Source organism: Scyliorhinus torazame, chromosome 2 (genome assembly GCF_047496885.1).
Source record: "Scyliorhinus torazame isolate Kashiwa2021f chromosome 2, sScyTor2.1, whole genome shotgun sequence".
Taxonomy (NCBI): Eukaryota; Metazoa; Chordata; class Chondrichthyes; order Carcharhiniformes; family Scyliorhinidae; genus Scyliorhinus; species Scyliorhinus torazame.
The window spans coordinates 168626927-168642110 of record NC_092708.1 but is presented as its reverse complement, the minus strand read 5'-3'; the positions used below and the strand labels follow the sequence as shown (position 1 = coordinate 168642110).

Genomic DNA, 15184 nt, shown 5'->3' with positions numbered 1-15184 from the left:
GCATGATGACATCCAAGGAATATTAAACCAATATCCAGATGTCTTTAAAGGCATGGGTACCTTTCCATTCAAGTATAAGATCTTGTTAAGAACGGATGCCAAACCTGTGGTACATCCTCCTAGGAGAATTCCTTCACTAACAGAAAGATTAAAACTAGAATTAGAAAGGCTACAACAAAAAGGGATAATTTCAAGAGTCACTGACCGACTGACTGGACCAGTTCGATGGTTTGCGTGAAGAAACCGTCAGGACATTTGCGGATATGTATAGACCCCAAGGATCTCAACAAAAACATCATGAGGGAACATAATCCTATTCCAAAACAAGAGGAGATCACCAGCGGGATGGCAAATGCACACATCTTCGCCAAATTAGATGCATCGCAAGGTTTCTAGCAAATGCAATTGGATGACTCGAACAGAAAGCTCTGCACCTTCAATACACCTTTTGGCAGATTTTGCTTTAACACGATGCCTTTCGGAATGATCTCTGCATCTGAAATCTTCCACCGCATTATGGAACAGATGACTGAGGGAATAAAGGGTGTTCATGTCATGACGTTATCGTATGGTCATCAACAAAGGAAGAACAAAGAACAGTATATGCCCTTCAGCCCACGATGTTGTGCTGACCATTTATCCTAATCTAAGATCAACCTAACCTACACCCCTTCAATTTACTGCTGTCCATGTGCCTGTCTAAGAGTCGCTTAAATGTCCCTAATGACTCTGACTCCACCACCTCTGCTGGTTGTGCATTCCACGCACCCACCACTCTGTAAAGAACATACCTCTGACATCTCCCCTATACCTTCCTCCAATCACCTTAAAATTATGTCCCCTCGTGACAGCCATTTCCACCCTGGGGGAAAGTCTCTGGCTATCCACTCTATCCATGCCTCTCATCACCTTGTACACCTCTATCAAGTCACCTCTCTGCCTTCTTCGTTCCAGTGAGAAAAGCCCTAGCTTCCTCAACCTTTCTTCATAAGACATGCCCTCCAGTCCAGGCAGCATCCTGGTAAATCTCCTCTGTACCCTTTCCAAAGCATCCACATCTTTCCTATAATGAGGCGACCAGAACTGGACACAATATTCCAATGTGGTCTAACTAGAGTTTTAACAAGCTGCAACTAAACCTCACAGCTCTTAAACTCAAACCCCCTGTTAATGAAAGCCAACGCACCATACGCCTTCTTAACAACCCTATCAACCTGGGTGGCAACTTTGAGGGATCCATGTACGTGGACCCCAAGATCCCTCTGTTCCTCCATACTTCCAAGAATCCTGCCTTTTACCCTGTATTACCCTGTATAAACATATCTCGAGATTAAATACATTTTTTCAGTGCATACACAAGTATGGTCTTAAACTGAATCAATCCAAGTGTAGTTTTGGCACTTCCCCGCTCAGGTTCCTTGGAAATCAGAGTTCCGAAGATGGTGTGCGACCTGACACTGAAAAGATTGCAGCCATTCAGGGACTGAAAGTCCCAAAGGACAAAAAAGCAGTTCTACGATTTCTAGGCGTTGTCAACTTCTTAGGCAAATTTATTCCTAATCTATCAACCAGAACAACAGCTCTGAGAAATTTGATCAAAAAAACCAACCTCTTTCATATGGACAAATGATCATCAAAAAGTGTGGCTTGATTTAAAATCACAATTAACGACTACATCTATATTAGCTTTTTTTGATCCAACCAGGGAGGCGGAAACTTCGACTGATGCAAGTCAGGACGGAATAGGAGCGGTACTGTTGCGAAAAGACAACAGCTCGTCTTGGGGGCCTGTTGCATATGCATCTAGAGTGATGGCACCAACAGAATGTCGATATGCTCAAATTGAAAAAGAATGTCTTGGACTATTAACAGGCATATTGACATTCCATGACTATATCTATGGACTTCCCACTTTCACTGTAGAGACGGATCACAGACCATTGGTGCATATAATACAGAAGGATCTCAACGACATGACTCCACGACTCTAAAGAATTTTGATGAAGCTCAGAAGATACGACTTCAACCTCATCCATACACCAGGAAAAGATCTGATCGCAGCAGATGCGTTATCACGCTCCATAACATCAAAAAGTGAACCTTTTGAGTTCATACAAGATGTTGAGATTCAAGTACAGCTGTGTGCTGAAAATCCTCCGGCCTAGGATGAAAAGGTCAACCTAATCCGAGAAGAGACAAAGAAGGATGCAATGCTGCAACGCAGCATACACCATATCAATAATGGGTGGCCGAAAGGGCATTGTCCTCAATTTAGAAATGTTCAGGCACGTTTGACAATCGTGCATGGATTACTTCTTCGACTACACTAGATAGTCATACCACTGTGTCACAGACCAATGATACACAATCAAATTCACAAAGGTTACCTCGGAATTGAGAAGTGCAAGCGAAGGCGAGACAAGCAGTATACTAGCCAAGTATTAATCAGGACATTACTGACATAGTACTTGCATATGAGATATGTCAGAAGTTCCAGCCTGCGCAGAGCAAGGAGACACTAAAGCACCATGAGTTGGAAAGCTCTCCTTGGGCCAAAGTTGGTATAGACCTAATTCACTCCAATGGTCGTGACTATGTTCTGATAATCGACTACTACACTACGTTCGTACGTAGTTAAGACGGCTGAAGGAAACATACTTCGAAGAAATCATCGAGAACTTCAAAAAATTAGGTTACACACTAACATTTTCCTGGACTTGCAACTTAATGAAACAATCCTTCAGGATACTTTAACCTAACCAACACTCAAAGTTGTGATGACACGCAAAGAACTGTAAAAACATTGTCAACTCCTCGTTAAGAAGATCAATGAGAAGAAGAAGAAAACCTAATAGACTGAATTTGTAACTAATTTATAGGAAACTGTATGATCGTTACTCATTTTGCCATGTACAAAGATATATATGTCAAGTTTTGTTAAAATATTAGTCCACATTTTTCCTTTTGTTACACAAGAAAGAAATGTTAAAAACGGGGGGATATAATGATATGTGTGTATATATAGACAAGTAAAGGGTTAATTATTCATCTCTGTGTAACACAACTACTAGAGGACAACACTAGATCCCACTATAACTCTGAGAATTCAAAGGATCTTGGTCTCTTCCAACCGGGAGTGACTAGACAGTGGAGTGTATGAGAGATAGATCACAGCATAGTTTAGCACGTGTAGCTTAAATTAGTTACTTGATTACTAGTTATAGTTCTGTGGGACATGCAAACTCAATAATACAATCGTTATTCAATAAATTAGTTTTGCTTTAAGTTAAAGATTGGTAGTTTCTTCAGAGTCACACCATCAGACCATTCTGGATTAAGAAGCAGAGAGTAACGAAAGGGTAATATAACATATATATGCCGACAGAAGACTTTGGGATTTCCTTTTAGCTGGCAAGTCTCTTTTATACTCTTTCTTTGCCTCTCTGATTTGCCTCTTCACCTCCCCTCTGAACGTCTACATTCTTCCTGATTCTCCATTGCACAATCCACTGTCATTTGTCATAAGCACACCTTTTCCTCTTCATATTCATTCTATCTCTTTTGTCATCCAGGGAATTCTGTTTTTGTTTACTTCACCTTTCCCTTTTGAGGGAATATTACTTGACTGTGTCCGAACTATCTCTTTTTTTTAAGGTAGCATATTGTTCAGCTACCATTTTTCCTGCTAACCTTTGATTCCAATTTGTTTTTCTAAATCTTTCCGACTAGTTGGTGGCGTACAGGCTACACGAGCAGCGTAATTACAACCTTTTTTGTTCCTTAGTTCTAGCCTATTAGATTCTGTCCTTAACCCGACTGGGATATCCTCTCTCTCCAACACTGCAATGTTCTCCTTAATACTGCCACCCGTCCCCTTCCTAATCTTTCCTGAGCAACTTCCTTTAAGCCAGAACTCTGATATCCACTTCATATTTTCAGATGTCAATCTTTATCTGTAACTCATCAATCTTATTAACCACACACTTGAGTAAAGCGCATTAACCCTGATTTAGACTTTATTACTTTCTCTTTTAACTCAAATCGCATCTCTTAACTTACAATTCCTTATTCGCATGGTATCTATCTCTCTCAGTATTGTGTGCACCTTAGTATTCCTCTCTTGCTTCACAGCGCCAGGGAGCCAGGTTTGATTCCCGGCTTGGGTCACTGTCCATGCGAACTCTGCACATTATCTCCGTGTCTGTGTGGGTTTCCTCCTTATGCTCCGGTTTCCTCCCACAAGTCCCAAAAGATGTGCTTGTTAGGTGAACTTGAACTGGACATTCCGAATTCTCCCTCCATGTATCCACAGGCACCTTAGTGTTGCGATGAGGAGATTGTCACAGTAACTTTATTGCAGTGTTAATGTAAACCTACAAATGGTGAAATGTGAATTCAATAAAAATATGAAATTAAAAGTCTATTGATGATCATTGAAACATTGTTGTAAAAACACATCTGGTTCACTAATGTCCTTTAGGGAAGGAAATATGCCATTCTTACCTGGCCTGGTCTTTATGTGATTCCAGACCCAGAGCAATGTGGTTGATTCTTAACTGCCTCAAGGGCAATTGGGGTGGGCAATAAATGCCCACATCGCATGAACAAATAAAAAAGTCTGATTACACTTTCTGCACAAATGGTCACCCAGGGTATGGGAAGCATTATGGAGTTCCCACATAGCACAGGATATGCACTTTAGAGGTTAGAGCAACCCTGCCATTCCCATCTGTTAGTTTATAACTTTTTGTACTGCAAGTAAACCTTTACCAATACCAATAAACCTTACTAACACTGATAAATGTGAAGAATATTTAATACAGCTTACTAGTAGTAAACTTCATTTTAAATAAAACAAAATATAAGACTCACCAGTTTATTCCCTTATTTAGATAAGATCAATAGGAAATACACATGATCCAATCACCTACCTACTTCCCTGTGATGCCACACCTTGAATTTTCTCTCAAAATGTGGGCTCTGAGCTCACACTGGCTCCTGCTGGCAGTGGATAGCCCCACTCTGCTCCCACTGTTTTCAACTGCTTACCAAGTTAAACTCTGTAGAAAAGAAAAACAGCAGCAATACTCACCAGTCAATCACCTCTTGGATTTCAAGTGATGTTTTTCGCTCTCACTTCAGTGATGCTGCCTTACTTCACACTTCCGGGAAGGGATTTACCAGAATTGTTTCAGGGATGTGGGATTTCGGTAGGCTACACGCCGGACTTGTGTTCCTTGGAGCAGGAAACTAGATGGCACAGATTTAAGGAGATTGGCAAAAGAACCATGGATGATATGAGAAAAAAATTGTCATGCAACACATGGTTAGAATTTGGAATGGACTGCCCAAAAGGGTAATGGAAACAAATCAAATCATAATTTTCAAAGAGGAATTGGATAAATACTTGAAGGAGAAAATACAGCAAGTGCATAGAGAGAAATCAGAGCAATGGAACTAATTGGATTGCTCTTTGAAAGAGCCAGCACAGACTCAGTGATGTGAATGGCCTCCTTCAGTGATGTACTATTATATGATATAGACAAGGAATACGAAAAGAAAATGTTTCAATGAAGGTATTGTTGGTTTTCCTTATGTATGTTTTCTTTCACTGCAGAATGTGAAAGACGATGGTCAACATGTTTGGCGATTAAAACATTTCAACAAGCCTGCATACTGCAACTTCTGTCTGAATATGTTATTGGGTGTGAGAAAACAAGGTCTTTGTTGTTCTTGTAAGTAAATCCTCCACCTATTTTACTACTAAAGCACACCATTCTTTCTGAGCAACCGCGCATGTTATGCAGTTAATTTTGAAATGTAGAATAAAGTAAAGTCGTCATAGTCCCAGATGACCAGATGCTGCTTTCCCCTTTGACGGGGAGAGCTGACTGGCAGTGACAGGAATTGAACCCGCGCTGTTGGCCTTGTGAACTAGCTGTCCAGCCAACTGAGCTAAACCGGGCACCTTTATTTTGTAGAATACAGTAGTTCACAAATGTGATTTCCTATTTTCATTTTCAGGTTAGGATAATTTACCTGCTGTCAAGATTACTTGTCTGTTCAGTCTTGGTCTTGAATGGTATGCAAATTTAACCAGCATAAAACCAATGAAACCATGATTGCAAATTGGCCTGTGCATCAAAATGAGCTTGTGTTAAACCTGTATTATTGTACGGCAGTGTGTGCTTGTGCTAATGCAACATTTACCATGTTGTTGAAGTTAATAATTTGAGGGAACGGGTGGTGTAGAAAAAGAAAATAAACATAATACACAGATCATCTGTTAATAGTACTTTTGTGCTTATTAACTGCTGAATAAGTACTAATTGAATGGTAAGACAAAACATCCTGCAGAATATACTATAGATAATTAAGTGGTTTGGGGCAATTATGCTGAATCATATTCTAAACTTCCTTTATGTTAATTGCTTGGCGAGCTGCATCTACAATTGGGTGGAACCTGCCTAAGTGTCCCACTGATTTCATTCTAAATTTCAGCTGATTTTGGGTGTTAAAATTTCTGCATACTGTGGAATTTCCCCAATCCTATCATATAGTGTTGACCTTCCCTGAAGCTATTTTACCTTTCAAATTTTTTTTTTTTTAAAAAGCATTGTGGTTTTAAACAGTCTATCAAATGACGGCAATATTTCAACAAGCTACTTTTTCTTCCCGTGGAGTGTATCATTTTAATCTGTTATGAACCCTGCTGGGAGGCTGATCATTACTGCCTTACGGCGCCCAGGACCCGTGTTCGATCCCGGGCCCGGCCCCCTGGCCGTGTGGAGTTTGCACATTCTTCCCGTGTCTGCATGGGTTTCATCCCCACAACCTAAAGATGTGCAGGGTAGGTGGATTGGCCACGCTAAAAGAAAATTGCCCCTTAATTTTTAAAAAATGAACCCCGCTGATGTTAAATGCGAAGGTATCCCAAAACCCAGAAGTGTAACTTGGAACATCGGTTCTTCTTGGTGTATATTTTCAATTTGGTATACTATGAGAAAGGGTATGCAAACATGGGAGGAATAGTCAAGTTGCTTTGTGATCAATTAATAAAGATTATTTATTAACCTAAAAGAAAAACACATGACAAGATGGACTATAATACACAGTAAACTTAACTACACTGATGGCTCAACACACACAGTATCTCATGTAGTTACCCCTTTTTCCCAACTACCTAATGTTTCCAGAACTCTCAGATGTCCCTTGTTCCAAATATCATCCAGTACTGCATAACGTTATGAGCTAAATCAGAAGATAATTACCGCTCGCAGGTTATTTGTCTACATTTGGGAAAACCATCTTCAGTTTCAGCAAAAGTGTATTCTTCTCAGTTAAATATTTTGATTTTAACCAGCTGCCCTCCTGGTAATAACTTGTTTTCAGGGGAGACCACTTTTTACAGCTGGGTGTGGCTGTGATGGTAACTGCAGCTACTGTGTCCCTTTCTCCAGTTGTGCTATGGATATATCACTATTTCCCTTTGATGTTACTCACCCTGTGGACCCGAATCCGGCTTTTTAGCACATAAGTACCAATTCCCATATCTCTCCACTTTCGAAGTTACCTCTTCTATACCCAATTGTTTCCCCCTTGTCACAGAGGTAAAAACATGCTTTTCCCACTGGTACGCTAATTCACATTTCAAAACACCCTTCAGACAGATGCCCTCATCAATTTCCTTTTTTTAAATTTTATCCCAGTTTAATTTTTTAATCTTAAATTTCTTCAATTCTTACCAATACTAGTCAAGCAATTGGACAATCGAATGTGAATTTTAATAAAGGGGCTGCAAGAAACACAAGAAATCAACTTCCCCGACACAGAATGGATCTTGCTCCTCTGGGGACTGTGCCAGAAATCTGGCCACAGAGTAGATTTTAAAGAGCAACCCTAATGGCAAAAAGGAAAGCGGAGATATTTACGGAAGGAATTCCAGAGCTTAAATCCTCAGCAACTGGAGGAACGGATGCCAGGTGTGAAGGGATTTGAAAGAGGATAGAATTGGAAGAGATTTTGGAGGGTTGCGATGTTGGAAGAGATTAGAGACAGGGTGGGGCCAGATCACAGAGGGATTTAACAACCTTAAAAGTGAGGCACTGTTCAAACCGTGTATATCAGTGAGCAGTGGTGAAGAGGACAATAGAGTGAGGTGGGATGCAGGTAGCAGAATGTTGCGTGAACTTAAGCCTGTGGAGGGTGGAAGATAGGAATTTGGCCAGGAGTGCGTTGGGATAGTCAAGTCTAGACACAGTAAAGGCATGAATGAGTACTTCAGTAACAAATGAGCAAATGAAGGGTTGGAGTTGGGTGTTTTAAGCCAAGTGGCAACAGACGGATTTAGTGATGAGATGGATATGTCCGCAGAAGCTCATGTCAGGATCAGGTATGGCATCAACGTTGTTACTTATTTGCTTCAAACTCAGATGGTTGCCATGGAGAGGCGTGGAATCAGTGGCTTAGGAAAGGACTTAATTGCGAGGGCTGAGGGCAATGACATTGGTGTTCTCAATATTAAGTTGGAGAAAATTTCAGCTCATCCAGTACTGGGCACCAGAGAAACAGTCAGGCAATTTGAAGACCGAACTGTGTGCTATGATCATACATGCGGAACCTGATACATTTTCAAATGATGTCGCCAAGGGATAGCATGTAGATGAGAAAAGGAGGGAACCAACAATAGATTATTGGTGAAATTCAGTCTTGACTGTACAGGAGTGGAAAGAGAAGTAAAGCCATTGACAAAGTGATTCTGTGACTACAATTTGACAGAGGAGTGCAATCTCACCCAGCTGGACAATGGAGGAGAAGCATTCGAGGAGGCTGGTGTGGTGCAACATGTCCAAGCCAGTTTGAGAAGGATGTGAAGGGATAGTACAACACTGGCCCAGAATGTAATTTGTAACTTTGACAGACATTGTCTGCATGCTTTAGTTTCTCTGTGGTTCCCTGATTTCATGCAGTAAAGCGAGGTTGTATACTCTTACTCTCATTTCAAATATGTTCTTTTTTTCCATGCAAATGAATTTAGGTCTGGTTTTCTAAGTCTTCAGTCTCAGGGCGGTGCTTTCATGTGCAGAAACATGGATGAGATAAGCTGCTGCGGAGAGCCAGTCTTCTCAATTTCTGGAAAACTAATAAAAAGCCATGAATCATTGGGCCGGTCACCATGTCCATTTCTCCCCTTCAAGCTGCCTTGATGTTTGAGCCTCTTGATAATATGTCACAGAAATTAGCAGCAGAACTTGACAGGACTACCCACGAAAATTGGCATTTGAGGTGCTGCAGAATTCTTTGGAGCCTGATTCAGATAGAAAAATCTTACTGAACTGAATAGGGACAAATATGTGGGCCTCGAACTGCTTCCATGACTCTGGTGGAGACTTTGAATAAGAAGCAAGAACTCCAGGGAGGGGGTGACCAGCAGGCATGGGAAACATTCCACTTGGAGTCAATTTTGTTTTAGTGGACCGAGTACCAGAGTTGATATAATTCAATTTCTGCAGTTATGGGTAGCAAAGCTGGTTGAAATCTGTGTCTGATCGAGAAAACTATTTTTGAAATGTGCCATCTGGCAGAATAAAAGCAGCAACGCAACACCATGGGGATAATATCATGGCTGTTTTACATTTTAACACCACCAGATCCTTTCAGACACCTTCAGGAGCCTTGACAAGGATCAGACGGTTTGCTTTGCACGTCCATCATTATTGAAATAACACATACCTTATCTCAACATCGGACAAGAGAATATCGAGGGATGCTGCATTTTAAGAGCTGCCATCTTAAGGACTAAACATTAAGCAAAAGCACTGATATCTATCCTCTTAAGATAGACATAAAATCCATTGATCCCACGGCGGTTTTAATTTTGACAAAGAGTTCTGAGTTTCACCACAAAAACAGATAAATTGTTCATTCATCTCATTGCTGTTTATGGGATCTTGCTCTGCACATATTGGCAACAACACTGACGATGGCCGTACTTCAAAACAAATTTATTGGCTGTGTAGCGCAGCATCAAATTTGGATCCATTGTAGATACCTTCTCAGGTTCACCAGTTGCTCCTTAAGCAGCCTGACCATTTAGTTCACTTCGGTAAACTATCCTTGGACAAAAATATCAAAATAACAAATATGCCACATTACCACGCAAGAACAATTTTCTTATTTTAAACACTGGCTTCAAAGGTTTACTCGGCTTAATTTTTTTTGTGCTATGAACAGTGTTTTGGCTCCAAAATGGCATCTACAGTACATACGCATACTTCTGGTGCAAGCCACAATGGATGCCCTTTTGTGAGGGCGTGAGCATGTGCGCAGCAAGGGTTCAGTGAAATTATTCAGAGTAAGCAGATGGTGATGTCAATCGGTGAGTAATGTGGTTCTGGCGGCAGCACCGCCATTTCGGAGTTCAATGCTCCAGCTAACATCCTCTCTTAAACATGCACTGCTGAAGATACATTGAGCAACAAGAGGGACGCACTCACCAATTGTCTTTAAAGGTTCATCAACTGCTAGGAAACACAGTTTAAGATGGAGATGAGATTTATTTTTCTCTGAGGGTTGGTCGTCTGTGGAATCCTCTTCCCCAAAGAGCAGTGGAGGGTGGGTCATTGAATATATTCAAGGCTGAGTGAGATACATTTTTGATAGACAAGAGAGTTAAGGATTATGAAGGGCAGATGGTAAAGTGGAGTTGAGACCAAAACCAGATCAACCATGATCTTATTGAATGCTGGAGTAGGCTTGAAAGGCTGAATGGCCTACTCCTGCTCCTAAGTCCTGTATTCCTATGTTACTCTTAAGGTTAGTTGCCAATTGATCAACTGGTGTTGCAGTGATTGTAGGACTTTGTCCTGATTTCATGGATTCTGCACAAATCACTAGCTTCCAGACATGGATGCAGGACCATAGCTTGACTGTGAAGGTGACCGTGTTTGGCTCATTCCAGTCTAGACCAGGCAATATTTGCAACTTCTCCCAGTTTGCTGTCCACTGTTGCTTAAAGAACTGACAATTTGTATTCTAAATATATGTTATACTCTGTTGTCAGAGAGAAATATGCAGAGTGTGAATGCAACTTTGCAAGCGTTGTAGGCTTTTCCCTGGTGCAGTGTGCCATTGACCACACATAAGTTGGTTTTTGAGTATTGGATGTCTACTTTCAAATGTACCATGCCCCTTCAGCTGGCATGTGCGCCTATGCAGCATATCATGCACGGCACTGCTGATATGGTAGCAGCACTCTTGATGACTTCATTCTGAGGCAATCCACTCTGCAATCTGTACTGGAGTCAAAAGAGAGGGTGACTAATTGGTGACATGAGCTATCCTTCAGCAGCATGACTCCAATGCACAGCCCATGCACACATGGACAGCATACATGTACAAAAGCCAAGCAACCATATGAACTGTGATAGAACAGATAGTGATGTGTTGAAACAATGCCTGAGCTCCTTGAACTGCTATGGAGAAGTCCTGCAATACTTGCCAGAACAGGTCATTATTTGTAATGGTGTGCCATCTCACATTGTTACCAGCCTTACAGTGACAAGCTGAGAAGAGGGAGGAGGCAACCAACACAGCGCCTTTCCAGTCATGCTGTCCAGGAACAACACATCCGAATCCAAGAGCAATAAATGAAACCTCAATGTCTCATTCATCAACAGTCCCACACCCATCAACGGTCCCACACCTTCCCTTCCCTGTGTCACTGATCATCACAGCGTCCACTTGGTTAGAAAGCAAAAGTTAAAGGCTATACAAAGTAAACCAAAATCATGCCATATTCCATACAAATGTCAACTAATCACCCATGTTTTCCCTTTGTACATTCTGAATTCTCCCTCTGTGTACCTGAACAGGTGCCGGAATGTGGCGACTAGGGAGCTTTTCACAGTAACTTCATTGCAGTGTTAATGTAATGTAAGGCTACTTGCGACAATAAAGATTATTATTATTATGTGTCGTTGTTTGTACTAGTGCTGCTGTGTGGAGTAACCGCAGTGGCTGCCGCATGGCTGCTGGCAGATTTCTGGCTTTCAGCTGGGGAGACTGCAGATGGCTTTGCAAGGAAGCATCAAACTGCTGTGACCTTGTAGGCCTGGCTTTGGACAGCACTACATCAGCAAGGGCAACAGATGTCTGGGCTGGCTGGCTGTCAGACAATCATCAAGGTGCTTGTGGAGTTGCAATCGTGGGAGGATAATTGCTGTCCTCCTTGAGAATGGACAGCAAGTTCATACCCACAGAGCTGGACACGCCTGGGGCTGCACCTCAGCAATCCTAGCAATGTGCTGGGGGATAGATTACTGCAATGCGATGACATGCTGCAAGCTCCTTTGTACACTGGTATCCACAGCTACCATTGCAGCAGTCTGAGCATGCAGGGAGCAAGCTGCGAATGTATGATGAGTCTGAGCTTCCACTGAAGCATCAAGACGTTGGGTGGCTTCTCCTTGAGCTGCAATGGAAGCTGAGCTGTCAGTCATCATGGCTGTGGGTCTATTCTCGGGCCCTTCCTATTTCTTATCTGCTTGCTGCTGTCTGGTGATATCATCCAAAAGCAATTTTAGATTTTACATATTCGCTGACGACACCCAGCTCTACCTTACCATCACCTCTCTTGACGCCTCCACTGTTGCTATAGTGATAGGTTGCTTATCCGACATTTAGTACTGGATAAATGGAAATTTCCTTCAGTCAAATATTGCAAAGACCCAAGCTATTGTTTCAGCCCCGGCACAAAACTCAGCTTCTTAGCTATAAAATGTATCTCTCTCTGTCAACCGCTTTAGACAAAATTGGTCTATTCAGAACTTTGGTTGATCCGAAAATTAGAATCTGACCATAGATCTGTACCATCTCCATGGCCACTGATTTCCAGCTCCATAACATCACCTAACTTCATCCCCTCTCACATTGTCTGCTGTTGAAACTTTCATTTACGCTTTTGTTACCTTTAGAATTGACTCTGTCATCACACTCCTGGCTGGTCTTCACCTTCTATCCTCGGTGAACAGATACACGCACCTTGGTGGGTCATGTTTGTGGACAGGCTTCTGGGGCGCAAACTGATGAGCACTACACTACTGATGATGCACAGGTGAGAGCAATCTGAGGTCTGCTGGATCCCAGGACCCAGCTGGGTCCCAGCCTGATGCTGAGTCTTTGGTACAGAGGTACTTGGAACTGATGGAGATGATAGGGACCAACCTGGTGTTCAGAGAGGGATGTAAGTATCACTCCAGCAAATCCATAGCCACTTGGAGGAATCCCAGAGCTTAGAAGCGTAAGAGATGGCACTGGCAATGAGTGGCACCGAGGCCAACACTGCCAGGGTGGTGACTGCAGTGGAGAGCCTGGAGCACAACATCGGCACCAAAAGTGAAGGCATTCAAGGCGTCGCGCAGTCGGTAACGCCCATGGCTGAGGATCTCGGCAGTATTTCCGCTGCACTGGGACATGTCACCCAGTACCAAGCTGACCTTGATGAGGTTCTGCGGGACATGTCCAGCTCTCAGATGGGAATGGCCGAGGCGCTGCGGAGCTTGTCCCAATCGCAGGTGGGCATTGCCGAGGTGCTGCAGAGCATGTCCCAGTCACAGAGGAGCATCGCCGAGGGCGTCAGCACTATGATGCAGACCATGGGGAACCACCAGGGCTGGCAGAGCCAGATGATGCAGGGGCAGTTGGGGCTCGAACCAACTGCCCCTCCATCCCAAAGTGGACCCCAGGGCCCTATGGGCACCAATCAGGAGGACGGGGTGTCGGGTGTCAAGCCGGACCCGTCCCATGGACTGGAGATGTTGGTCATCGGCTCCCCAAGTTCCTCCCCTCTGATGAGGCCGTGTCTCGAGGTCAGCACACGGGTCAGGGCGACATGGCTTTACATGTGCCACCAAGTGAACCGGGGCCCTCTGGCCCCAGAGCCCCCAGGGACGTTGAAGACCACAGGACGAGGTAAGCAGCTGGCTGCCTCCACTAATCGGCGCCAGTGTGAGCACTTGCTGGGCAGGCCTTGAATGATGGGAGGCTGTTGGAAATGGGGTCGCTTTCGTGAATTATATGGAAATGGGGCTTAAGTGGTGATAATTGGTTTATCGCCAAACTACGGCGAGATCCCGATTTTGCCTAAGGGAACGGGTCGGTTGCATCGCAACTGTTTGCCGCCTTGGGCGGATCTCGTATTTGGCCTCTCCTGCTATTCACCGGCCTCGTTACGCTTTAGCGAGACTGCAACGAGAGCGGGGAATCCCCTTAGTGTTGACATGTGACTCCAAGGAGGACATGAAAATGCTTCAGGGATGCCCTGAAATTATCCCTGAAGAGGTCAACATAACCAGAAACTAACTTGTGACCAACCAAAGTGAAGATGGTTCATCCAGGAAAGCAATGGACACATAGGAGAGACCTCATCAGGAATATAAAAAGGCAAAGTCGAAGCACTGAATGGAAAGTATAACCCTCCAAACCATCTATCTATCAATCCTTGAAGCATCATGGCCGGGATTCTCCAAAATCCCGGCTAAGTGTTGACACGCCGGCGTCCATGGGTCTCTTGGCCCAGAGATTCAGTGGCCCACAGGAGGCCAGCACGGCGCCGGAGTGCTGCACAGCGGAAACGGCCGCCGCGTGCATGCGCGGACCTGCGCCGGCGCCGTGCAACATGGTATAGCAACACAGAGGCCCGGCGCGGAAGAGGGTAGCGCCCCCCCCCCCCCCCCCTCCCCGGATCACACGCGCCCGCCGATCGATAGTTCCCGATCGCGGGCCTGACCGTCGTGGAGGCCCCCCCCCCCCCCCAGAGTCTGATCCCCCGTCCCACCCCAATGGACAGCCAGTGCGGCTGCAGGTCCGAGCTTCTGCCGGGTGGAACCAGGTTGGAACCACGCCGACGGGAACCGAGCGCACGACTTGCGCCGATTCTCCGGTCACTGGAGAATTGCGTCCCAGTATCGTGGGGCGTGGCGGGAGAATCCCAGCCCATATGTCCCGTATGTGGCAGCCTGCAGATTGCGCATTGGACTCACCAGCCATTTCAGGATCCATCAAATCAGAGTGGAAGCAAGTCATCCTCGATCTCAAGGGACTGCTTAAGAGGAAGATGGAGAAGGATCTTGCCCAAAAATGTAACAATTTGTAAGAAATCTTTACACAAACCTGGTAAATCTAT

At 43.8% G+C, this 15184-nt stretch overlaps 1 protein-coding gene across 4 annotated transcripts in view; it reads left to right on the top strand.

Annotated features, from left to right (window-relative positions):
- Positions 1-15184, top strand: part of dgkg (diacylglycerol kinase, gamma) — a 985082-nt gene that overhangs the window by 442536 nt on the left and 527362 nt on the right. For all 4 annotated transcript variants that reach the window (XM_072479609.1, XM_072479595.1, XM_072479601.1 and 1 more), the window contains one exon: positions 5618-5735. In XM_072479609.1, coding sequence (XP_072335710.1) covers positions 5618-5735 — 118 coding nt within the window. The remainder of the gene's footprint in view (positions 1-5617; positions 5736-15184) is intronic.